This window comes from Neofelis nebulosa, chromosome 2, assembly GCF_028018385.1.
Source record: "Neofelis nebulosa isolate mNeoNeb1 chromosome 2, mNeoNeb1.pri, whole genome shotgun sequence".
Taxonomy (NCBI): domain Eukaryota; kingdom Metazoa; phylum Chordata; class Mammalia; order Carnivora; family Felidae; genus Neofelis; species Neofelis nebulosa.
Genome location: NC_080783.1, coordinates 211,516,505 through 211,539,563, shown reverse-complemented (window position 1 = coordinate 211,539,563; position 23,059 = coordinate 211,516,505). Strand labels below are relative to the sequence as shown.

General features: G+C 58.6%; 1 protein-coding gene across 7 annotated transcripts in view; it reads left to right on the top strand.

Moving 5' to 3' along the window:
• KAZN (kazrin, periplakin interacting protein) overlaps window positions 1–23,059 on the top strand; it is a 1,084,458-nt gene that overhangs the window by 1,006,422 nt on the left and 54,977 nt on the right. For 6 of the 7 annotated variants that reach the window (XM_058696318.1, XM_058696330.1, XM_058696337.1 and 3 more), the window contains 5 exons: window positions 3,180–3,316; window positions 8,222–8,392; window positions 16,371–16,560; window positions 18,864–18,994; window positions 21,860–21,910. In XM_058696318.1, the coding sequence (XP_058552301.1) occupies window positions 3,180–3,316; window positions 8,222–8,392; window positions 16,371–16,560; window positions 18,864–18,994; window positions 21,860–21,910 (680 nt within the window). The remainder of the gene's footprint in view (window positions 1–3,179; window positions 3,317–8,221; window positions 8,393–16,370; window positions 16,561–18,863; window positions 18,995–21,859; window positions 21,911–23,059) is intronic. The other variant, XM_058696350.1, reaches the window with a different exon arrangement.

Genomic DNA, 23,059 nt, shown 5'->3' with positions numbered 1-23,059 from the left:
GCAGGGGTAGAGGGGAGGGAGCACCGTGGAGGCCCGCGGCAGGCTGCCACGTCGCCCCTCCCCAAGGTGTTTTGGCAAAAGTGAAGGAAGGCCCAGCAGTGCTATGGAGGAAGGGGGTGGCATCCCTCCCAGAGCCTCCAGTTGCCAAGAGCAAAGTCTGGAATTTGGTTTCCATCCAGACAAGGCTAACGAAAGAGGCAAATCGGAGCCCAAGGGGGATTAATTTCCAACCAAGGGCAGAGGCATGCTCCCCAGGGGAGTCCGTGAGACCTTCTCAAACCCTGGGGTGGAGGGTCCCACAGTGGTGACTTTGTCCGGGTCGGCTGCCCCCACCCGCAGCCCCTGGGAGCCACTCCCCTCGACAGTCTGAAACCCACCTGAGTCACCTCTGCCATTTGCCGGCTGTGTGGCCTCAGTTTCCTCCCCTGTAAAATGGGATGATAGCACTTCCCTCCCACCCACCTCTGTCACAGGAGGGAGTACAGCCAGAATCTAGGGTCTGATGAGAATGCAGATGGAAATTTCCTAGTTCTCAGTGGCAGCTGAGCCTGGGCTCTTCTGTAAGATTCCTTCTGACCCACTTATGTCTTTAGATGTTGGGTTTTCTTCAAGTGAAGCTCACCGTTAACCTATACCCTGCACCCTAACAGAAAACTAGCACAGCCCGGCCCCCCCCCCACTCCTACCCTGGCCACCCCCAGCCTGACTGGAGAGAGAGGAGATGAGCTCTCTCACCATGCTGTCCACTGTCCCTGTCCTCTAAGGTCCCAGCCCCAGCCCTGCAGGCCTGGAGCTCCGGCCCTGATGATCTACGCTGCCCCACCAAGCTGCCACTAAGAAGATGGGTCCAGCTGCAGGACTGAGGGGAGTTGAAAGCTGGAATTTAAAGGGCCACCCAAGACCCAGGGCTCCCACCGCATGGGTCTCCCCACGGTCCCTGTTCTACCCAGGTTGGGGGTTGGGGGAGCAAAGCGCAGGAGGATGAAGGAAGTCCCCTCAGGGCCAGAAGGATATCAGCTTATGTCGAGCACTGGGCCAGGAGCCCGGCATCCTCGGTCCTTACATCCCACCTGGCGGCCCAGACTCCCATATTGGCAAGCCGAGTTTGCAGAGTTGGATGTCGAGGACGAGATGGGGTGTCACAGCCATGGTCTGCCCCATATCACTGCCCTCAGCTAGCCATGGGGCCGGGACCCTCCAGATCTTGGAGGCTCCAAACAGCATAACGTGGGGTCACCTGTGTCGGCTTTCAGGTCAGACATGGCTGTGTGACTTTGGGCAAATGACTTAACTACTCTGTGCCTTCTCAGGCCAAGGAGCGTGAGAGCCCTCCGGAGCCACGGAGTTGCTTTACCCTCCTCCATACCATCTGAACAACTCTGCTTGGTGTTCTCTCCAGGGACAGGACAGAACAGACTTCTGGGAGCGCTGGGACAAGGCAGTGGAGCCCCCTCTGCAGCCACAGCCCCCCCTGACCACAGCTACTCTCTCCATTTGTCAAAGAGCCAGCGGTGTGAGAGAGGGTCTGCAGGGAGCAAAAAGTCACGCTGCCTGCCAGGAGGTTGCTTAGAGCTCATGGCCCTGTGTGTGTGTGTGTGTGTGTGTGTGTGTGTGTGTATGAGAAAGAGAGCTTTATTAAGATATAATTCACATATCATACAATTCACCGTTTACAATGTACAATTCAGTGGTTTTTAGTATATTCACAGACTGCTTATCTGTGATTAGAACATTAGAACATTAGAACATTTTCATCATCTCAGAAAGAAACCCCAGGCCCTCCAAATACCGCCCCTGTAGCCACACACCCCCGTCCCCCGCCATCCACCCCTCCCCCCAGCCCTCAGCAGCCACTTGTCTGCATCCTGTCTCCGTAGATTTCCCTACTGTGGACCGTTCATACGGCATATGGAATCCTACATCGGCGACTGGCTTCTTTCACTTAGCAGACCGTTCAGAGTTGATCCGCGTCGTAGCGTGAAACGGTACCTCTTTCCACTGTCAGACAGCGTTCCGTCGTATGCGTCACCGCACCGCGTGTTTGGGTTTTTAATTCCTTCATCAGTTGCTGGCCATTTGAGTTGCTTTTCACCTTGTGGCTTCTGCGACCCGTGCTGCCGTAAACGTTTGCGTACGAGCGTTTGCGTGGACGCGTGTTTCCCTCTCTCTTGGGCATGTGCCTAGGCGTGGGTCGCCGGACCACAGGGCAACTCTGTGGAATCCCTTGCAGAACCGTCAGGCTGCCTTCCCCCGTGGCTGCACCGTTTCCATCCGTCCCCATCGGCAGTGTGCAAGGTGTCCTAGTATCCCCACATCCACGTCAACCGTGAGTCCGTCTTGTTTATTTGTGGCCATGCTAGTGAGTGTGAAGGGGTATGTCCTTGTGGCTGTGATCTGCAGCCCCCTTGGACTAATGAGGTCAAGACCCTTTTCCTGTCCTTGTTGGCCATTTCTTGGAGAAATGTCTGTTCAGATCCTTTGCCTCGTTCTTACTTGGGTTGTCTTCTTCTTATTGAGTTGTGAGAGCTCTTTATATATTCTGCACGTAAGCCCCTTATCAGACCAGACATACGGTCTGCAAGTACCTTCTCCCATTTCCTGCGTTGCCTTTTTACTCTCTTTGTGGCCTCTGAAGCACAGAAGTTTTATGTTTTGACGGAGTCTGACCTATCTGTATTTCTGGCCGTTACGCACACTTTCCGTGTCATTTCTTGCTGCGCGTTTTTCATCAAGTGCTTCTCCTGTGGAGGAAACGGGGCAGATGATGGACTATGGTGCTGGGCTGAGTCTTCCTGGGGGCTCAGAATGGACCGTGCGGGGCTCCTTCGGCCCGGAGTCGGGGTGCCATCAGCTTCCCTGGCCACGGGCGCTCACCGGGCCTCCAGCCCCCTCACCCTGGAGACCCCTTCGGTTCAGGGCTGGGAGAGATGCTCAGTCCAGGACTTGCTGCCCTGGCTGGATCCGTAAAACCGAGAGGTGAGAACAGGTTCTAGAGACAGGTGGCCCAGGTTCGAATCCCGGGAATGCCACTAAGGGACAGGGGCGCGTGGGAGAGAAACGTCGCCTTCCTGAACCCCGTTTTCTCATCTCTTAGAAAGAGAATAGAGGCAGTGCCCCTTCTCCCCATCGGGCCGACGGCCGGCTAGACTCTGGCACTCACAAGCTCTTCCGCCCCGCAGCCATGAAAGCCGACCGGAAGCGCCTAAAGGGCGAGAAGACCGACCTGGTGAGCCAGATGCAGCAGCTGTACGCCACGCTGGAGAGCCGCGAGGAGCAGCTGCGCGACTTCATCCGCAACTATGAGCAGCACCGCAAGGTGGGGCCCGCCCCTCCCCTCCCCCCTGCCTCCCCTCCCCTCCCCCCTGCCTCCCCTCCCCTCCCCCCTGCCTCCCCTCCCCCTTCCCAGACACCAGCATCTTCCCCCTTTTGCCCCTCCCCTTCCTCCCCGCCCCCTTCTCCCTCCCAGACACCAGCTTCCTCCCCTCCCCCTCCTCCCCTCCCCCTCCTCCCCTCCCCCTCCCAGACACCAGCTTCCTCCCCTCCCCCTCCTCCCCTCCTCCCTCCCAGACACCAGCTTCCTCCCCCTTTTGCTCCTCCCCTTCTTCCCCACCCCCTTCCTCCCCTCCCCCTCCTCCCCTCCCCCTCCCAGACACCAGCTTCCTCCCCTCCTCCCTCCCAGACACCAGCTTCCTCCCCCTTTTGCCCCTCCCCTTCTTCCCCACCAGCTTCCTCCCCTCCCCCTCCTCCCCTCCCCCTCCTCCCCTCCCCCTCCTCCCCTCCCCCTCCCAGACACCAGCTTCCTCCCCTCCCCGCTCCCAGATACCAGCTTCCTCCCCTCCCCCTCCCAGACACCAGCTTCCTCCCCTCCCCCCTCCCAGATACCAGCTTCCTCCCCTCCCCCTGTAGACACCAGCACCCTCACCTACCACTGCCTGCAGGCTGCCTTCTCTGCCCAGCAAGGGGTCTGGCTTCTCTAATCCCCAAGCACACACACTCACTGCCCGTGTCCCCTGTGGTCGCCTGAGGAGGCCTGCAATATGTCTGGCCCGGGCCTGGGCACGGAGAAGAAATGGGCACAGCCCCTAGTTGGGGGGCCTCCGTGCCCCCCCAGGCAGACAAGCCCAGACAGGACAGCCCAGCCAGTGTCAGTGAGGACTGTGGATTCTGGGTGGCCCGAATTCAGATCCCAGCCCCCTGTGGGTGTGCCCTTGGGCATCTCACCTAACCTTTGCAGCCTCAGACCTCCTGCGGCTGTGATGGAGACGCCATGCCGGGCACCCAGCACGGCATCTGGCTTCCAGTAAGTGCTCACTAAATACTCGCTAGGCGCCTTACTAATGATACCACAACAAAAGTGTGAAGAGAGAGCCGGGGCGACAGCAAGAAATTCTGCCTGCAGGGAGAGAGGCTCGTGAGGCTTCTCGGAGGAGGTGACCTAGGAGTGGGGCTCTGCGGGGTGCGTAGGAGTTTGGACAGACCCGAGTTATTTCCGCTGTTAACTGTTTACAGAGCAACCCAAGGCAGACCACAGAGAAGAGGTCCCAGCTGCCCTCGTGAGCCATGGGTGCTGTGCTGAGCATTTCAGCGGCAGTGTGACCATCCTGGGGCTTAATAGCCAACATCTCTCCCGTCTTTCAGTGGGTCATTACATTTTAGAGACGCGCTTTTCCTTGAAAATAAAATCTCCACAGAGATCCACCTTCCGCCAGGTCCGTGCCGTGACTTTTTTTAAGTCGCAGGTACCTGGGGGCACCCCCCTAAGTCCAGCCAGCAATGGGGGGTGGGTTGAAGCTGCTGAACAATCCGAAGCCAGCCACGGGCAGCCATAGATGGCCACAGCTCAGCACCAAGCGTCACTCTTACGGAATGGCAAGAGCCTTCGGATTCATTCAGAAAAAGGAATTTGGAAAACACTAATTAAAAGAAAACTTAGTGTCTTAACCCTCGTCGTGTGGAGCAAGTTGTACTTCTGGCCTGTCAGTGGAAGAGCAACATTGTGGTGGGTCTTTAATCGTTGTTGGGCGCAACCCCATTTTACAGACGGGAGGACTGAGGCTATGAAGGGTCCAGGGACTGACCCAAAGCCACCTGTTTAGAGCTGGTTTGGAGAAGCTAAAACCACAAGTCCTGATTTTATTGTCTCTTCCAAGACCTTGCAACTGGTTAAAGAAAAAAAAAAAAAAAAGTTGCATTTTATGCACAAAGTAAGTGTCCCCGTGAACAGGATTAACGGAACCTTTGGGCGCCCCGCCCTCCTTGGTCCTGCCACTTAGCCTGCCACGGCCCACCCAGCTCCTCCCGAGGACCCCTGCGGGCCTCACCTGGAACAGGGGGCAGGACCCCAGTTCTCTGAGCTACTGGGGTCAGCACAGGCACAGGCTGCTGAGAAATGAGGGGTTTGGAGTCTGCCCAGAAAGTTCGCGGAAACGCAGCCTCCCAGAAAGTTGTGCCTGATGCTCGTGCCCCGTCACACGGTGCAGTTTGGAGGGCGATTTGGGACTCTCCGTAAATCCGGCCGAGGAAGTTCTCGCGGCAAGTCGGGCGGGCAGGCTGGGGGCCACGGGCCAGACACAGGGCCGTCTTGGGTAGTGAGGCCGTTGTCACAGCGGGCCGCCTTCAGCCCGCCCTCTTCACCTCCCCAGACAGGCCTTCGTCCCCTTGAAACACCATTCTCACTGCACCCCTCCTCCTTCTGTCCAGTGACCACCCTGACCCCCGTGTGGTTCCAACCTCCCTGGCGGGTTTCCTTTCAGTTGCTTTCCTGCCTCAGTTACCGGCAAGGATGGAGACCTCCACCACACTCTCGGGGAGGTGGCGGGGGGAGCTGTTCTACTTCTCTGGCCTCAGCTCGCTCATCTGTGAGACAGGGATGGTCCTAGTTCCCCACCTCATGGCGGGGGGGGGGGGGGTGTTGTCAGGTTTAAATATAATTGCCTAAAACGCGGAGGCACCATGCTTGACGTGTGTCCAGAACATTCCGTGTCACTTGCGACTGAGCCCCGCCCTCCTGCTGCCAGGGAATGTGATCATGGGAGTGGGTGTCCGAGTCCTCACCAAGACGGAAAGCACCTGGAGGCCTTTCCCCCCCAGCCTGGAACCCTCAGTCTGCTCGCGACCAGGGCAGTCAGTGACTGCAAAGAGACGCGGAGGCAAAAATGATCCCGGGGTCCTAGTGGACCTTCCTGATTCAAGAATGTTTTGTAAGCAGCCCCTCGTTACACCAGCCAGTTCGAAGGGACAGTCCTTAACCGGTTATTCATTTTCCACACGCTTCTATGATCGAGGCTTGTGGCTGGGTGCTGGGGGCAGATGCCCAGGACACAGCTCGGCCCGCAGGGGAGGAGCTCCCCGTCCGGGTGGGTGCCGGGGGCCATGCCTGTCACCTGTTTGCACCGACCCCACCTGAACCCAGCCCCACAGAGAAAGGACTGACCAGCAGTAGAATGCCTCCCTGCACGGAGACTCTTGCTTCCAGAACGTCAGACTACAGCTTCCCCTGTGACTGCGCGATACGCCGTCTGTGTCTTGCATTGCCAGTTTCTGCTGGGCGTCCCGTCACCCTAGGAGGTGGTATCACCACTGCCTCACAACTGAGGTGACCCAGGTTTGGGGAAGTTGAAGAACTCGGCCAGTGTTCTGGAGCCTGCAGGGGGCCGAGCTGAGAGTCCTACCCGGGCACCCTGACCCTAAAGCAGGTGCCGGCGACCCGTCCTGGGAAGGATCGTCCCCCCACCCCCTCCTCCAGACTGCACTAGGAAGCGGCAAGGGGGGGGGGGGTGCTGCTCACACCACGCCGAGGGCTGATACGTGGTGATGGCCTTTGTAGCTGTCCCAGCAGCCGGGATGCACATAGTCATTTCTTCGGCAGCATCTGTCACCCGCTGCTGCTGGCCGGGCTGCCGTCCTGGGACCCGGGTACACGCCAGGAAACCGAAGTGGCACGTCCCTGCTCTCGCGGCGCATGCGCGACGGCTTTTCTCTGTGAGCCCCGCGGATGCGGGGATTTTTTTTGGTCTGGCTCATGCCTGCCGACAGCATCCGTGAATGTGGATGGGTTGAATGACCAGTATCAGGCAGCAGGTTGGAGGGAGCCCAGGGCTACTCTCGGGTGAGTGGTCAGGGAGGGCCGCTCAGAGAGGACGGTCGAGCAGGGTCTGCCGTGCGCTCGCCCCGTGCTGAGCTCTCCGCGTGGATTGTCTCATTCAGTCCCCAGAACAACACCCTAAAGTACCTGGGGTATTACCTCCGCGGCAGAGACCAGGGCGCCCAGGCCGCCCAGGCCCGATAGTCATCGCGGCTCGTCCTTGCAGAGCCGGGATTTGACCCGGACTCTCTCTGTCCCCAGACCACAAGACATAGCTCCAGCTCCATGACAGCCCCAGAGAAGGGGACAGCCCTCGGCCTCCTTGGCTCTGGCCATCTGGAAGTCGGGCCTTCTGCAACAGGGCTGTTAAACAAGGCAGGATGTGCCCCAGGCCACACAGGGACCTTGAGCGTGGCTCCTGGTCTGGTGAATCAGAAGACCTTGCTGGGTGGGTGGGCGGGGCTCCGTGCTGGGACCCTTCTTCTCGGGAGGGGCACCTGGCCTTCTGACACCAGCTCTTGCCCTGGGAGGTCAGGCCCCCTGACCGTGTTCCCCGCCTGCTGGCTTTGCCCCTGTACGGCCCTTCCCTCTGCACCCCGGGAAGAACAGCTCCCGGCCGGGGCACTGGCGGAGGACAGTGCTGCATCCAGACCCAGCAGCGAGCTGAGGGGTGCGGCCTGCTCCGTCATCGGCTGTGACCTCGTGAGGTGCTGCGGGACCCCGTGGCCGCCAGAGCAGCCGGGCTGCAGGTGTCTCCTGGGCCCCTCCGTGCCGGGGGCACACACGTTACCAAACAACAGAACAAAGCCCCACACCCGTTACTGACCCAGAGTTCCGTCAGACGCCATGTATTTCCCACGTGTAAAGTCATTTGATCTTTATAACTTGAAACAAGCGGTGTCGACCCCCTGCCCCCATCTTAAAGACGGAGCAACGGAGACTTGACGAGGTCAGACGACTTAACCCGTCACGCTCATTTGCTCACGTCTTGTGGAAACGCTGTTCACTGAGCATCAGCCAGAGCGCCTCCCCTCCCCTTCCTCTGGTCCAGGGCTCAGGGCCCCCCTCTGGGTGTCTGTGGGCCGAGAGGCTGTCCCGCAGCCCCGCTGTAACTCCCCTGGCGCTCCGTCCCCACAGGAGAGCGAGGACGCCGTCAAAGCCCTGGCTAAGGAAAAGGACCTGCTGGAGCGTGAGAAGTGGGAGCTTCGGCGCCAAGCCAAGGAGGCCACGGACCACGCCACGGCGCTGCGCTCCCAGCTGGACCTCAAGGACAACCGGATGAAGGAGCTGGAGGCCGAGCTGGCCATGGTGAGAGCCCCCCCCCCCCCCCCACGCAGCCGGGGCACCCACGACGTGCCGCGGGGGACAGGGCACGCGGACAGGGTGGGCGGAGGAGAGGGTGCGGCTGGGCGCGGGGTCTGCTGTCTGCTCAGGTTGACCGCTGAGCCCGGACCACAGCCTCTCCTCCACCTGCAGGGATGAAATGCACCACACTCCCAGGCCACTGTCAGCAAAGAAACCAAGCCCGTCTTGATTTAAAATACACATATTTAGGGGCGCCTGGGTGGCTCAGTCGGTTAAGCGTCCAAATTGAGCTCAGGTCATGATCTCGCGGTCCGTGAGTTCGAGCCCCGCGTCCGGGCTCTGTGCGGACAGCTCAGAGCCTGGAGCCTGCTTCGGATTCTGTGTCTCCCTCTCTCTGCCTTTCTCCCACTCACACTCTCTCTCTCTCTCTCTCTCTCTCTCAAAAATAAAAACATAAAGAATATTCTAAAATACACGTATTTGTTTAGGAAAACATTTGCTTTGGGAGGAAATGCACCAAAAAATTAAGAGTGGTTATTTTCTGGGTAGTAGGATTATAAGAGATTTTAGTTCCTTTGTTTCCCCTCCTGTTTACATCTCTAGTGAAAAATGTGTTACTGGGGTTGTCAAGGAAAAAAATGTTCTTCTTTTTCTATTCCAAAACAAACCTTCAAAGTACTTCCAAACTCTGTGTTTTCCATGGAGGTGACCAGCCTGCATGTGGGGACAGAGCACCCAGGTAGTATGTCCGGGCCTGGTGGGAGGGGTCCAGAGCCCTGGAGTCCTGTTCTGCCTGCCCCTGCGTGACCTGGGGCCACTCACTGAACTTCTTTGGGCTTCCGCGCCCTTTATCTTGTATCAGAATGGGGGAGACGGTCTTTACTTCACCCTGCCCTCCCAGGACGTGGCTGGGGGAAGCCCAGGGATCCCATGACTTAAGTGAGGGGCCTTTGAAGCGACCAGGGTCTCAATGTGACCATGGCTGGAAGGAGACTACGCAAAGTGCTCATGAGGGGTGGGGAGGCCCACGCAGCTCGTAGAACTCAGGGTTCTCCCTCAGAGCTCTGACGCTGGCCAACCATGTGCTGATGGCCATGGGTTCTGGGCTTGAATCCAGCTGTGTGACCTTGGGCAGGATCCTTCACCTCTTGGGGCCTGTTTCGAGTCTAAGTAGGGATAATGGCATATACCCCACGGGGCCTTTATGAAGGTTTCAGTTAAATAATGCAGGGGAAGCACTTAGCACGTGCCCGTACACAGTGATGACACGGTGACACAAAGGTTCTCTACGATCACTTCCTTCAGGATCGTGGGCCGCACCCGTGGCAGGTCAGGACCCTTGGGCCCCTCCTGGGTCTCCTGTCCAATGCTGACCCCTAGTGGTGAGAACTGCCCAGGCCAGAACAAGGTGCAGCCGCCAGGTCCCCTCTGGGGAGGGCTTTTCCCAGCCCTGAGGTCCCCGGTGCTAAGCCTTTCCCGCTGCAGACCTAGGAACTGGGTGCAGGGGGAAGCAAGGTTCCTATCCTCCCAGGTCTTCCCAGTGCCCCGTGGTTGGACAGCTGTGTCTTCCTTGCCTCAGAGCACTGACCTCAAGCATTCTGGGTGTTTCTGGGACTTTTCAGGAGTGGGAACCCAACCATCTCTGTTTCCACTCTCCCCATGCCCAGACTGGTCAACCTGCTTCCGTTCTGGCCAGCAAAACTCAGGTTCTGGCCGCCCCCTCTGGCAGGCATCGCACCCCTCTGCTAAGTGTGAATCGTTACGGGGAGTGTTTGCAGCTCCTCATACCATCAGCGGGGCCCGTGTCTGCCTAGGGCTCGGCCACAAAGCGGGGGGCTCTGCGGAGAAGTGTGAGAGCCCCAGCTCTGTCGGGGTGCCCAGGAGACTGGAGGTCTCCTCTGCGGAGCACCATCCAGAGAAGCTCATGTTGGCCAGCGTGCGCCCCAGTGCACTGCTGCCCAGGCCGGGACCGGAGGGAGGGCGCCACCCCTGTGCGCGTGCCTTACGTCCTCGGGTGCCTTACGTCCAACGGGAAGCAGCCTGGCTGGTTTGGCACAGGGGATGCACCGGAGGGCCAGGCTTAGAGACGGCTCGCAGAATGGGACGCCCGGGTGGCTCGGTCCGTTACGCCTCAGACTCTTGATTTCGGCTCAGGGCACGATCTCACGGCCCGTGGGACTGAACCCCACGCCGGACTCTGCGCACACAGCGCGGGGCCTGCTCGGGATTCGCTCCCTCCTCCTCTCTCGGCCCCTCCCCCCTCCTCAAAATAAACATTTTTTTAAAAAGAAAGAAATGGCTGGCCGAAGCCAAGGCAGCCGCAGAGGTGGGGAAGCCAGGGTTCCAGACGGAGTGGGTCTGCTCAGCGGCCCCCGCCGGGGAGCAGGAACCCGAACCCTTTGTCCTTTGAATTTCACCTCCGTTTTTTTGTAAGTGTGAAAATGGCCCATCTTGGGTCACGGCGGTTACCACTCACCTGGGGGTCCTGGCTGTGGCCGCTGGTGATGAGTAATTTCTCAAGTGACCCTGAGGTGCCTCCGAGGAGAAGGGAGCTGAGCTGGTCAATTCCCACCCGCCCATCGTGCCGTGACACGAGAACCGTGGGAAGCGGCCTGGTGCCCGGTGAGAACGAGCGGCCCCGTTCTAGCTTAGGCACCGTCCCCTCCCCGGTCTCCACACACCTTGCGTAGCTGCTTGACCTGAGTAAGAAAGAGCCAAAGGCTTTGGCTTCCCAAGAAGCAAAGCCCCCTCGCTGTTTGCTGACGGCAGCACCCACGCTCCCCCTCGGCCGCCTGCCCTTCGGGTGGATGTCTTCCCGATGACGACTTCCGGCCCAGCCAGACATTCCCGCACGTGGCGTGGCTTCACCTCTGTGGCCGCATTGGCTTTGTGGCACCACCCCGTGGGGTGAATGCATGTATTTTTTAATATGTTTTACTGAGATGTCACATCCCATGAAACTCAGCCTTGCAAGATGTACAGTTCGGTGGATTTTAGAACGTTCACAGAGCTGTGCGACCGTCACCAAACAATTCGGTTCTAGAACAGCTTGCACCCCCCCCCCGCCCCGCTCCGCCCCAAAAGGGAAACCCGTATCCATCGGCCGTCACCCCTCACGTTCTTGTGGTGCCCGCTTTAGGGACGTGGAAGCGGGCTCGGAGGGCGAGAGGCTCACCCAGAGCTGCCCAGCGGGCTGAGAGGCAGAGCTGGGAGTCGGGGAGGCCCCGAGCTTCGTGACGTGGAGGCTTCGGCTCCGTTTGCGGGGCCTCTGTAGGGACATCCGGCTGCTGGCCTGAAGGGGCCCCTCCCCCACCAACCCTCGCATGTCCCTCGGGCCCTCCTCGCTGGCCTCTGTCACACGGAGGGGGAGGGAGACGGGCCTGCCAGCCCCCGAGAGCACACGCTTCCCCCAAGGGCAGGCTAGTCCTGGCCCCCAGGACCTTGGTTCGTGTTGACCTAGTTTCCTATCAGCGCTGTCTCTCCAGAACAGGAGGCTTTTTTATATTCACCATACAGTCGGTCAACGGGGCTTCTCACCCTCAGCACTGTTGACATTTGGGGCCGGTCCGTCTTTGTTGTGAGGCCTTCCTGTGCCCTGGAGGATGGCCACCAGCTTCCCTGGCTTCCACCTGCTAGATGCCTTGGGCACCTCCCAACTGTGACCACCAGAAGTCTCCGGGCATTTCCCAGGGTTCCCTGGGGGAGGTGGGGGTGGGTCTCGCCCCCGTGGAGAGCCAGCCTTCTGTAAAGTTGGACGTTTCTCAAGCGTCGAGCGTGGGATGGTCTAATCTTAGCATCTCTCTTAGCCGTTCCGTTCTAACGGAGTCCCCGTTGGGTCCCGCCATGTTCGGGCTGTGTGACCTCTGACAAGGGACTTCACCTCTCTGAATCTCAGTTTGCACACGTGTGAAGTCAGGGCTACGAGGCCTTCTGCCTGGGGGGGTGCGGGGGTGAGGATTGTGAGGTGAGGTGACGGTGAGCCAGGGCAGGTGCACACCGGTGCTCAGTGAGGGTCACTTACTGACTGGTGTTGGGCACCTAGACCCATTTCAGGTTCTGTTCCACTGGCCAGTCACCGTGTGACCTCAGGAGTCACTCTTAACCTGCCTGGGCCTCAGTTTCCTCATCTGTGAAAACGGCAGCCGCCACAGACCCAGGCGAGAGTCGGGCGTGGTGCAGTGAGGGTGGGGGAGAGGCGGGGTCAGGCGGCAGGGGGATGACGGGAATGGCCCAAGTCTCCATTCCTTTTCTGGCGGCCGTGCTCCGGGTTGGCGCTGTTTCTGCCCTCGCTCCCAAGAAACCCGCCTGCCGCAGGCACCACCCCCTGGCCCTGGGCCATTGCCGTCTGGGAGCAGCGGGCCAGACCTCACAACCTGCTGGTGTTTTCTTGGAGGATCCCCCCCAGCAGCCTTTGGCCAGCAGAGACGTTCCCTGGACAAGCAGGAATCCCTCGGAAAGCTAACGAAGGGTTCCGCCGAGCCGTGCTCCCGGCATCCCTCGGGGGCCCGGGCTTACTGTCCAACATGGAATACCTCCTGGCTGCCGGTCAGCAGACCCCCCAGCCGGTCAGGCGCCTTCATCAGCCCCGATCCAGAGGGAGGCCCCGGGCAGGGTCCTGCCACCCCCTGGATCTTATCGGCCCATCTTAGGGCATAAATGATCCCACCAACCTCGATCACTGCTTCTTATGGAACATGCAGTGGTGCAGCTGACGTCCTGGGCCTTCATTGGACTTAGTTCACGCCTGACTCCTACTTGTGAGGTGGAAGATGTTTCAGGATTTAAGTCACTAACCTTTATTGAGTATTTTTATCTTAGGCCGGGGCTCTGCATCGCAACTGTGTTATCCCCATCTGACAGAGGGGGGCATGAAGGCACAGAGCGGTGAGGGACCTCGCCCAGGATCCCCGCCCCCCCCACCAGGAAGTGGCACAGCCGGGCTCAAACCCAGGCAGTCGGGTTTCCGAGCCCAGACTCCAAAGCCCCCTCGTGCCACAACTCCAGGGGGCGCTACTTACATGGCAGTGATCTTCCTCTGCCCCCCGTCGTACTGGGGAGGACCCTGAAGCTGAGGGAGGTGGAGGAACTTGCTGAAGGTCACACAGCAAGTTAAACAGAAGTGGAGTTTGAACCCAGTTCTGACTCGTGTCATAACAGGGTGTTTGAGCCAATGTCCAGTAGCTCGAAACTTCGGGTGCAGAGTGCTCAGGAGGGGGTAAAGGCTCAGAGAGAAGAGGGAGTCAGAGCTCGGGGGGAGCTCCCAGCATTAACTTGCATTTAGCGGAAGCGGTCAGCCCGAGAAGTGCTGTGTAGACCACCATGGGGAGCGGATCCCGTGTGCACACATGCCTGTATCTTAGACTTTACACGCTGCTTTTTGTAGGTCTTGTCTCTGCCACAAGTGGGCCATTTGTAAGAGGTCCCTGTGCTTCAGAACTCAGGGGTACCACCGCCCCACCCTGCAGGACCAACCACAGGGGACCTCCCAGTTGTCAGGTAGCAGTGATGTCGAGCTGCCTGCTGAGTTAGAAGGTGCCTCTCCCAGGCCTAGACGGAGACGGAGCCCCACCTGGGAGAAGAAAGCCAGGAGGGGACAGAGAGGGCATCTTGCCTTGGGTTCTCCCGTGCTTCCCGCCTACGTGCCCATGAATGTTTGCGAGAAGGCCGAGCTGGGGGTTAATTAGCATGATGGCAGATTGACCTGGGGCTCGTGTCTCCACCCCGGGTCCACCTTCCAGGCAGCCGAGATGGATGGGGCCCGGAGGAAGCAGGGAGCAGGGCAGCTTAGCACGTGGAGTGGTGCCCGGGATGGTGGGCCAGGAGGCCAGATGCACATGACCTAGAGGGACAGGAGATGTGTTCCCGGCTGAAGTGCCCTGGTGGCCAGGAAATGAGGGTCTCCGTGGTGCTGGGTGGCCGCAAGCCTGGGGCAGCTCGGAGATACACGCCGCTTGCCCCTTCCTTCAGCAGAAGGAGTAGTCTGTTGTTCTCGCGGTAAGTTAACACAGCGGATTCCCTGAGCCATGAGCCTGGACACGGCAGGGCCTGCTTCCGTCTATGCTGCGGATTTTTACTGACCGCTGCATGTGCCCTGCCCCGAGCGAGGTGCTGCGCATTTCATGGTGACCAGGCACACCCCATCCTCTGCTTCGTGCACCCGGAGTCTGCATTCCTTGTGTGGTTATTTTCCTTGCCGCTGAGGAGCGTGGGTGCCGTGGAAACCCCAGGGCTCAGGGCCAGGCTCCCAGGCTCGGGACCCGACTTGAACATTGTGCTTGCTGTGCATTCTTGAAGAAGTCACTTCTCGCAGCTTCCAGTTTCCCCTCTGTCGAGCACAAATAGTGTTACCCTCCCTGCCTGAAGCCCAGGGCTGTCGTGGCCTGGGGGACAGGGCTGACACCTTCAACTCAGCCTCCCTCTGTCGTGGAAGGGGGGTGATCTCGTAGACTTGGGGTGTCCTTGCTCTGGGGTTTTCATTTTACAGGTGGGGAAGCCGAGGCTCAGAGAAGGCAGTGACTTCGTTCTTAACTTTTTTTTTTTTTTTAATGTTTGTTTATTTTATTTTTTTTTTTTCAACGTTTTTTATTTATTTTTGGGACAGAGAGAGACAGAGCATGAACGGGGGAGGGTCAGAGAGAGAGGGAGACACAGAATCGGAAACAGGCTCCAGGCTCCGAGCCATCAGCCCAGAGCCCGACGCGGGGCTCGAACTCACGGACCGCGAGATCGTGACCTGGCTGAAGTCGGACGCTTAACCGACTGCGCCACCCAGGCGCCCCAATGTTTGTTTATTTTTTGAGAGAGACAGAGAGTGCAAGCAGAGGAGGGGCCGAGAGCGAGGGAGACACAGAATCCGAAGCAGGCTCCGGGCTCCGAGCTGTCAGCACACAGCCTGATGCGGGGCTCGAACCTGTGAACTGCAAGATTATGCCCTGAGCCGAAGCCGGACACTTAACCAACTGAGCCACCCAGGCGCCCTGGCAGTGATTTTAAACATAGCTGGTCAACGGGATAAGGGTGTATCAGGTTTTAGGCCAACGACGATCCATTTCTCTGTTTGGAATCTCTTTCCCAAGAGCTCCTGCTCTGCCAGGAAGCGTCTGGGACCTTGGGCAAGGTATAGAACATTCTGGAGCTAGGACAGATAAGATTTTTAAATTTTACCCGTGTTCGTATCAAGGTCAAAGCCAGCACTCACGGTGACTCTGTTATCTGTAGCGACGTCCCGGGTTGTCAGGTTCACTGGAGAGCTCGGTTCAAGACCCTCGGGCCCCTGCCTGTGTCCCCGCTCGACCCTGGCATGATCTTGGGGAACCAGTTGAGAAAGGGAAAGAGACTGCGGTGAAAAGAATATGCATTAATGCATGGCTCATTATGTGCCCATTTTCTCCCCCAAGTAATGTGAGATCACTTCAGTAAAACCCCACCTGCGTGGCAGGGAGATCACCCAAGGCTGAGAGATGTTGGACTATCCCTCCTGCCCTAAGTCAGCCCCAGACTTGTTCCTGGGCTTCCTCCTGTGATCCTGGGAGCCGGGTTGAGGGTTTGCTCTGTCCCCCGCCTGCACTGCACAGCACCTTGTAAAGGGGAGCTCGTGGGCTGAATTTGGGAGGAGTTAGGGTGGTCAGGCAAAGCACCCATTTTCCTCCAATCTCGTTCAAATCCCCGCTGGTCCTTAGAGAACTCGAAAGAATGGGTGATAAGTGTCTCCTCGGACCCCCTCTCTTCTGCCTCCTTGGTCTCCCTCTCTCGCGTCCCCTTGGTCTCCCTTTGCGTCAGCGGGAACCAAGGGGCAACCCCAAAGCGAGGCCTGCGGTGCGGGTGTTAGACTCTGACGGGCCACGCCATTCAGAGTCACAGCTGCCCAGGTACCGAGGGCGGATCCACGGCTTTCTCACCGCGGTGGGTCTTGGCCGAGCGACGGGCCGGGAGGTCCCCTCGATCCCGTCTTCCCTCCCCTGTCTCCCGGCCCTCTCTCCAGGCCAAGCAGTCCTTAGCTACGCTGACCAAGGACGTCCCGAAGCGGCATTCCCTCGCCATGCCGGGCGAGACGGTGCTCAACGGCAACCAGGAGTGGGTGGTGCAGGCGGACCTCCCGCTGACGGCGGCCATCCGGCAGAGCCAGCAGACCCTCTATCACGCTCACCCCCCGCACCCCGCAGACCGGCAAGGTGAGTCCTGCGCCCGGCCTGGCCCAGCCCGGGCTGCCGCGGCTTCTTAGGAGGCTCCTGACCTTCCCAGGGCGGGGCAGGCAGCCTCTCCGTTCACGCTGTAGCTGCGTGCGCACGGGGGGGGGGGGGGGGGGGGGAGCAGAGGTCGCAGGCTTGTTGTAACTGAGAAGTCTAAGAGATGGACTTCAGGCACAGCTGGCTCCTGAAGACCGGATGCTATCTGGGGGCCCTGCCTCTGCGCTCCACCTGCCCCCGTTCGGCCTCATCTTTAGGCCCTCTCTTTCCACAGAGCAGCAAAACGGTCTCCGGGAGTTTCAGGCTTTTAAGGTCTTTAAGGGCGAAAGTCAGGAGAAAGAAAAACTAAGCGCTTTCTCCGGGTTTATGGTAAATCCTGAAGGAGGAGCCTGATTGGCCCGCCTGGATCACGTGCCCACCCCTGGACCAATGACTGTGTCCAGGGAGCGGGAACACGGATTCTCCAGCCTGGGTCTCTTGGGATCCTTTGGCAGGGGAGGCCGCAGGGCTCCTCGCAGTCACGGGGTGTGTGGGAGGGCCACAAGTAAACGTCACACGTGTTCCCTCCGGGCACTGGTGGGAGGAAGGGTGCGGCCTCCGGGCAGCGTCTGTACCCACTGGCCGTGGTACAAGCCCCAAACCCCTCCGCCCGTCCGCAGCCCGCCTGGCTCTGTTCTCGGTCCCTGTGTTGAGTGGCTGCCTCTGGGCGACACGTGCAAGTTGGGGGTTGGTGGCTGGCCTTTAGAGCCCGCAGGTGCTGCCGTGGCCCAGCAGGGTACCCAAGTCCCTGACCGCAAAGCCCGCTGTCCACCCCTCTCCCCCGCCAGCCCCCCACATCGAACCGTATGGCCACTGGCAGGAAGGACGATCTTTGTCGTGATGCAGCCCAGTCCGCTCCCTGCTCCCACGCTGCCTGCGTACAGGAGGCCCTCAGTCCGTCTGGTTCAACAGGGAGTGAAATCGGCAGAAGACAGGCTCTTTGGTGGGGGAAAGCGTGGGGAGAGCGGACAGTTGGGGGAGGCCTCTCTCAGGACAGGCGGAGCGACGTGAACGATGATAATTCCTCCCGATGGAGCAGCGGGACCAGCCAAGACGGAGGCAGGAGGGAGATGGCCTGTGTCAGGCACTGTCAGAAAGCCAGTGTGATGTGAGCCAAGGCTGCTAGGGTGGCCGGGGCCACATCCCTTTGGGCCTTGGGGGTTTTCCCCCGCAGGGTGACCAGATGCCCGGCTCTGCTGCAGCGTGAGGAATGGAGTCAGCAAGGACTCCCGTTCAGTGGAGGCTGGGAGGCCGCACGGTCCTCCGGGTGAGAGACGACAGTGGCTTCGGCCTGGGTAATGACAGCGGGGTTGTAGAATAGTGGATGGATTTGGAGCGCCTGGGTGGCTCAGTCGGTTGAGTGTCCGACTTCGGCTCAGGTCATGATCTCGCGGTTCGTGGGTTCGAGCCCCACGTCGGGCTCTGTGCTGACAGCTCAGATCCTGGAGCCTGCTTTGGATTCTGGGTCTCCCTCTCTCTCTCTGTCCCTACCCTGCTCATGGTCTCTCTCGGTCTCAAAAATGAATTAATGTTTGGGGCGCCTGGGTGGCACAGTCGGTTAAGCGTCCGACTTCAGCCAGGTCACGATCTCGCGGTCCGTGAGTTCGAGCCCCGCGTCAGGCTCTGGGCCGATGGCTCGGAGCCTGGAGCCTGTTTCCGATTCTGCGTCTCCCTCTCTCTCTCTGCCCCTCCCCCGTTCATGCTCTGTCTCCCTCTGTCCCAAAAATAAATTTAAAAAAAAAAAAAAAAAAAAAAAGTTGAAAAAAAAATGAATTAATGTTAAAAGTTAAAAAAAAAAAAGAAGTGGACGGATTGGGGGTTGTGTTTGAAGGTGCTGATGACTGGGTGCTGGGTGTAGGGGAAAGAGGGGACCCAGCGGTGGCCGCTAGGCTTCTCACTTGGGAAGCTGGTGTTGACCAGCGGTTCGGATTGAGCCAGGTCTAGGGAACGTCCAGCTGGTGAGAGTATGGTGAGGACAGTCATCAAGGTCCCTGGAAACTCGGGCCTCTTCTCCTTCACTGCGGTTAGGAGAGGGCCACCTCGGATCCAGAGGCCATGCCAGACCTTCCCAGGAGCTGCCGTTTGGCCGTGTGTGGGTCTGTGGAGTGGAGGGCAAAGGGCTAGACAGTGTCTTCTCTATGCCTCGGCATCGTCACCTGCGTAACGGGAGCACAGGGGCGCCACTGCAGGGCGGCACAGGCGAGGACATGCTCTCCACCCCTCACTCACCAGCTGTCCCTGCTTTCCAGCGGTCAGGGTGAGCCCCTGCCACTCACGGCAGCCCTCTGTCATCTCCGACGCATCTGCCGCCGAAGGCGACCGGTCGTCCACGCCAAGCGACATCAACTCCCCTCGGCACCGGACACACTCCCTCTGCAACGTAAGGCCAGCAGCAGCAGGGCCTGGGCCCCGGGCCCTTGCCTGGAAACCGCAGGGGCGGGGTGGAGGGGTGAAGACGTACCCGCTGTTTCCTCTTGTCCACCCAGGGAGCACTCTGGCGAAGGCATTTCCTGTTCTGTTCTCTCCTTTTGCAAGAAGAGATGGATGTGGGGAGAAAGGAATGAGGCCTGTTTGCTCCTTGTGTCCGGGAGGGCCAGAAAAACCCAGAGGAAGGCGGGCCTGGGTCGGCTCAGGGTCTGTGCAGCCTGGATTACCTCTGGTCTAGGACTGCGGGCCTCTCCTCTCAGAGGTTCCTTCGGGGCCTTACCAGCACCCTTCACTTCCATGGAGAGCCAGCTCTCAGTCCTTCATCCTGGGATAAGCCAGGTTTTGTTTTGTTTTTTAGTTTCCAGGAGTCTGGGCAAATGCTACTTCTGGAGAGGTGTCCCACGAATTTGTTCTCGGGTTGTTTTTTTTTTTCTTTTGCTTAATCAAACGCTCTTTGATGGCATACTGGGCACCAGCTACCACAAGGTGCGGGTCCCTGGCCACCTCACTCTTGGTGACCGGCAGAGCAGACAGTCGGGCTCCCGAGAAGGGGACGAAGGTGGGTCAGGCATCTGAGGACAGGAGGACACCATGTGGAGGGTCAAACGGGAGACACTGGATCCGGGGTGTGGAGGCCACGCTACAGTTTTGTTCTGTCACATGGTTGATAACGACGGAGGGCGGCTCCCCTGCCGTGAAGGCAGAGACACAAGAGAGGTGTTCAAGTGCATGAGAAAGCTTTCTCAAAAATTCGCTTAATGTTTTATTAACCAGTGAGACTGATAGGAGGAATGAGGTGAATACGGTAGGAAAGACAGACAAAATAACCATCACTTGCCACTGATCTGCTTTCCTACCTGGAAACTCAAGAGAATAACCTCCAAAGCTATTAGAACTGATAATGACCAGGTACATTAACGGGACTGGTTGAAAATCAGTGTAGAAAAATCAGTAACTTTTCTATATATGAATAATCGTACTGGAAAGTTTTGTCCAGTCTACAAGAACAATGGAGAGTAGCTAAAGACTACTACTAAAAGTAGCTAAGCCTGAAATGAAAATAGTTGCCTTCACCTGGCAACATGGACCGTAGGGATCGCTGGCCCGGGGCTTCATTCAGCCCAGGCAGGATGCCAAGAAGGTCGCTTCGGGCCTGAATCCCACTCAAGGCTGGGATTCTTTGTTAACTGGGGCTTTAAGGAAGCAATCTGTTCTTCTCTAGTTCCCACGACAGAACCCCGTGACAAAGGTGGTCTTGAAGGACAGAACGAGGGCCACTAGCGGGCCTCTGACCCCTGTCCTCTGGTTCTGCGGGACCACTGATGGGCTGTACTCACAGCCAAGGGTCCCCTCATTCTTCGACCATGGGCCAGAGACTTAAGAGCAGCCATGCACACCCAAATGAGAAGACCTTCCCAGGCGCCATATCTTGTCTTCTTGTGGTGGGCCCAAGGGGGCTCTGATAGCCAAAGTCCCGTAGGAAAGCCCATTCTCAGCACGGGTTCTCTAAAGACCTCTTGAATGGCATTGGGCCTAGCCTTTTGCTCAACTTGGCCTTGACGCATACCGGCTGCTACAGGTGGCAGTCCAGCATGTTTATGTCCGAGATCACAGGGGCCCTGCTGCCAGGAGATGGGTGCTTTGATAAGCCAGTTGTCCACACACAGCCATTTCAGTGGCCACTGGCTTCATTCTCTTCCCCGTTAAGGTAGACCTATCTCAGTGGCCCGCCAGATTAGTTTCTGTTTGCAAACCTGGGGCTGGGACTAAAGACTAAACTAGCATTTGTTCCATTCCCGCCCACCCTCAGCCACGTTCATCCCCCATCTCAGCAGCTGTGCACACAGGTAAGCCAAGAAGAGCCTAGAAAAAGCACCAGGTAACCCTGTGTTCTCGGGCCTTGGACCTGGTACCAGCAAGAACAGGCCAGCCCAGACTAAGGACTTCCCCATCCTCTTACTCTGTGGCCGCTAATTTAGAGCAGAGGTGGGGACCAAGTGCAGGGAAGTTGAAGACTGATGGACTTCGGCCCAAATGACATTGTTTTTTTCATGGATATTTTGCCTGCAATTCTGGAAACCACCATCAGAGGCCCCCCCCTACTAATGACTTGTGATCCCAGAGATCCGTTTGGCCCCCAGGCAGGGCAGCCAGAGTCTGGGCTGTAGCGAAGGCTTTGCGTCCAGCCACCTTTGCCTGCCCACAGGAAAGCAGCACTGGACCAGGAAGAAACAGTCCCAGATCTGTTCCTGTTCCGCTTACAATTAGTTCCATCACGTTGGGTTGTCCAGAGCCTCTCTGGATCTGTAAATCAGGCTAATGAGCCCTGCCTGCACCCCCAGAGAATAAGAGATGCGTTGAATTGAGGGGGGGGGGGGGGGGAGATTAGAAGCTACATGGTCTCCCGTGTCTTCCTGTCCTGAAATTTTTTTGTGTGGTCTTTAAAACCATATTTCTTTATGAAAAATCCCAAGTATAAAGAACCTCCAGTCCCAACTTGATGGACCAAGTGGGACAGGAACTTAGAAGCCTTCAGTTGACTGATCTGTTGATCACTGGGTGTTGGGTGGGGGAAGGGGGTCATTGAGAGACCTGAGTAGGTAAGAGCACCCCAGGACCTCTGGACCAGACAGCGTCTTGAACCCCAGGTGCCATTGCTGAGCCATCTGGGAGGGTCTGCTTCAGGGCAGGCAGGGGTGGGTTCCCCAGCACAGAGGCAGGGTGGTCCCCAAGAGAGGGCTTCCTTCCACGGAAGGCCCCACGCTCCACGGGCCACCTCTGCTCCCAGGTTTCATCATCTCCCTCTTTTTGGCTGCAGGGCGACAGTCCCGGCCCAGTTCAGAAGAACCTGCACAACCCTATTGTACAGGTAGGTGTGCCTCCCCTGGCCATGTGGGCCCACTCCCCCCACCGCTTGTTCCCCTGGGCCCTCGGCATCCCCACTTCCATTCTCGGACACCCAAGGCAGAGAAGAGTTAAGCCGCTGCTTCAGTCAATCCAGGTTTGGCGTCTGAGCCAGGCTCAGTGCCTCGTCTGCCCTCCCCGGTCCCCTTTCCAGTCCGTGGACCCACTAAGTGCATCATACATCCTCCGTCCCACTGCCCTGGTGAGTGGCTCCTGGCAGCCAATGGTTGATGACCCAGGCCAGAGGCTCACTGGGTCCCTTGCTGCAAGAAACTGTTCTTTCAGTACCCTGTCAGCAGTGAGGAGGGGACCGCAGGCAGGAAAACCTGAACTGAGGGTCGAGAGGGGTCTCTGAGAAGGACGCTCTAGTCCTGGGGTTCCCAGATGCTGGTCTGTGCACGGCACATCTCCATCAGGGTCCACCAGGAAAGACTTTGCAAATGCAGATTCCGGGGGCCTTTAAGCCTGAAGGATCTGAGCCCCCAGGTATGGGATGGGCCCTGGAATTCAGGTAATTCTGGTGTGTTTTGGGCACCATTAGTCTAACCTCCATCTTTTGCCCAATGACACTCCGTGTCTTTGTGTAAGGCACTCGACAGTTTGTAAAGCCCTCCTCTAGACACCACCCTCTGGCCCATTAGCCCGCACAGGCTATCTCCGACATCACTGTGGTCTTGGGCTCAGAGAGAGGCAAGGGGCACTCCAAGAGTCCATGGGTAGTGACCTAGGTAGGACGAGAACTCAAGCTCCAGCCTCCCCGCTCTAGTCCACCCTCTTGGCCAAGGCCTTAAGGTCCAGGGCCCTTGCTCGTGGCTGGCACGAAGCTCAGGTCGCCCCCTTCCTCATTTTCCGGGCTCCCCTGGGGCTCCTTTCCCATGGGGACTTTCTTTTTACAGGCAACCCGTACCCCTGCCGCAGTGTCCCCGCAGACGAGGCCTGGGGCCCAGCGGGAGCCAAGTGCGCAGACGCGCTCCTGCAGGCCCTCAGGAAGCACCCCAAGGGTGTGGGCAAACTGACAGCTGTAGAGCGGCAGCTAGCGGTCATTTAAAGGCTTATTATAACCCGGCACTGCTGTAAGCACGGTGGTCCTCGCTGCCACCCTCACAGCGGCCTT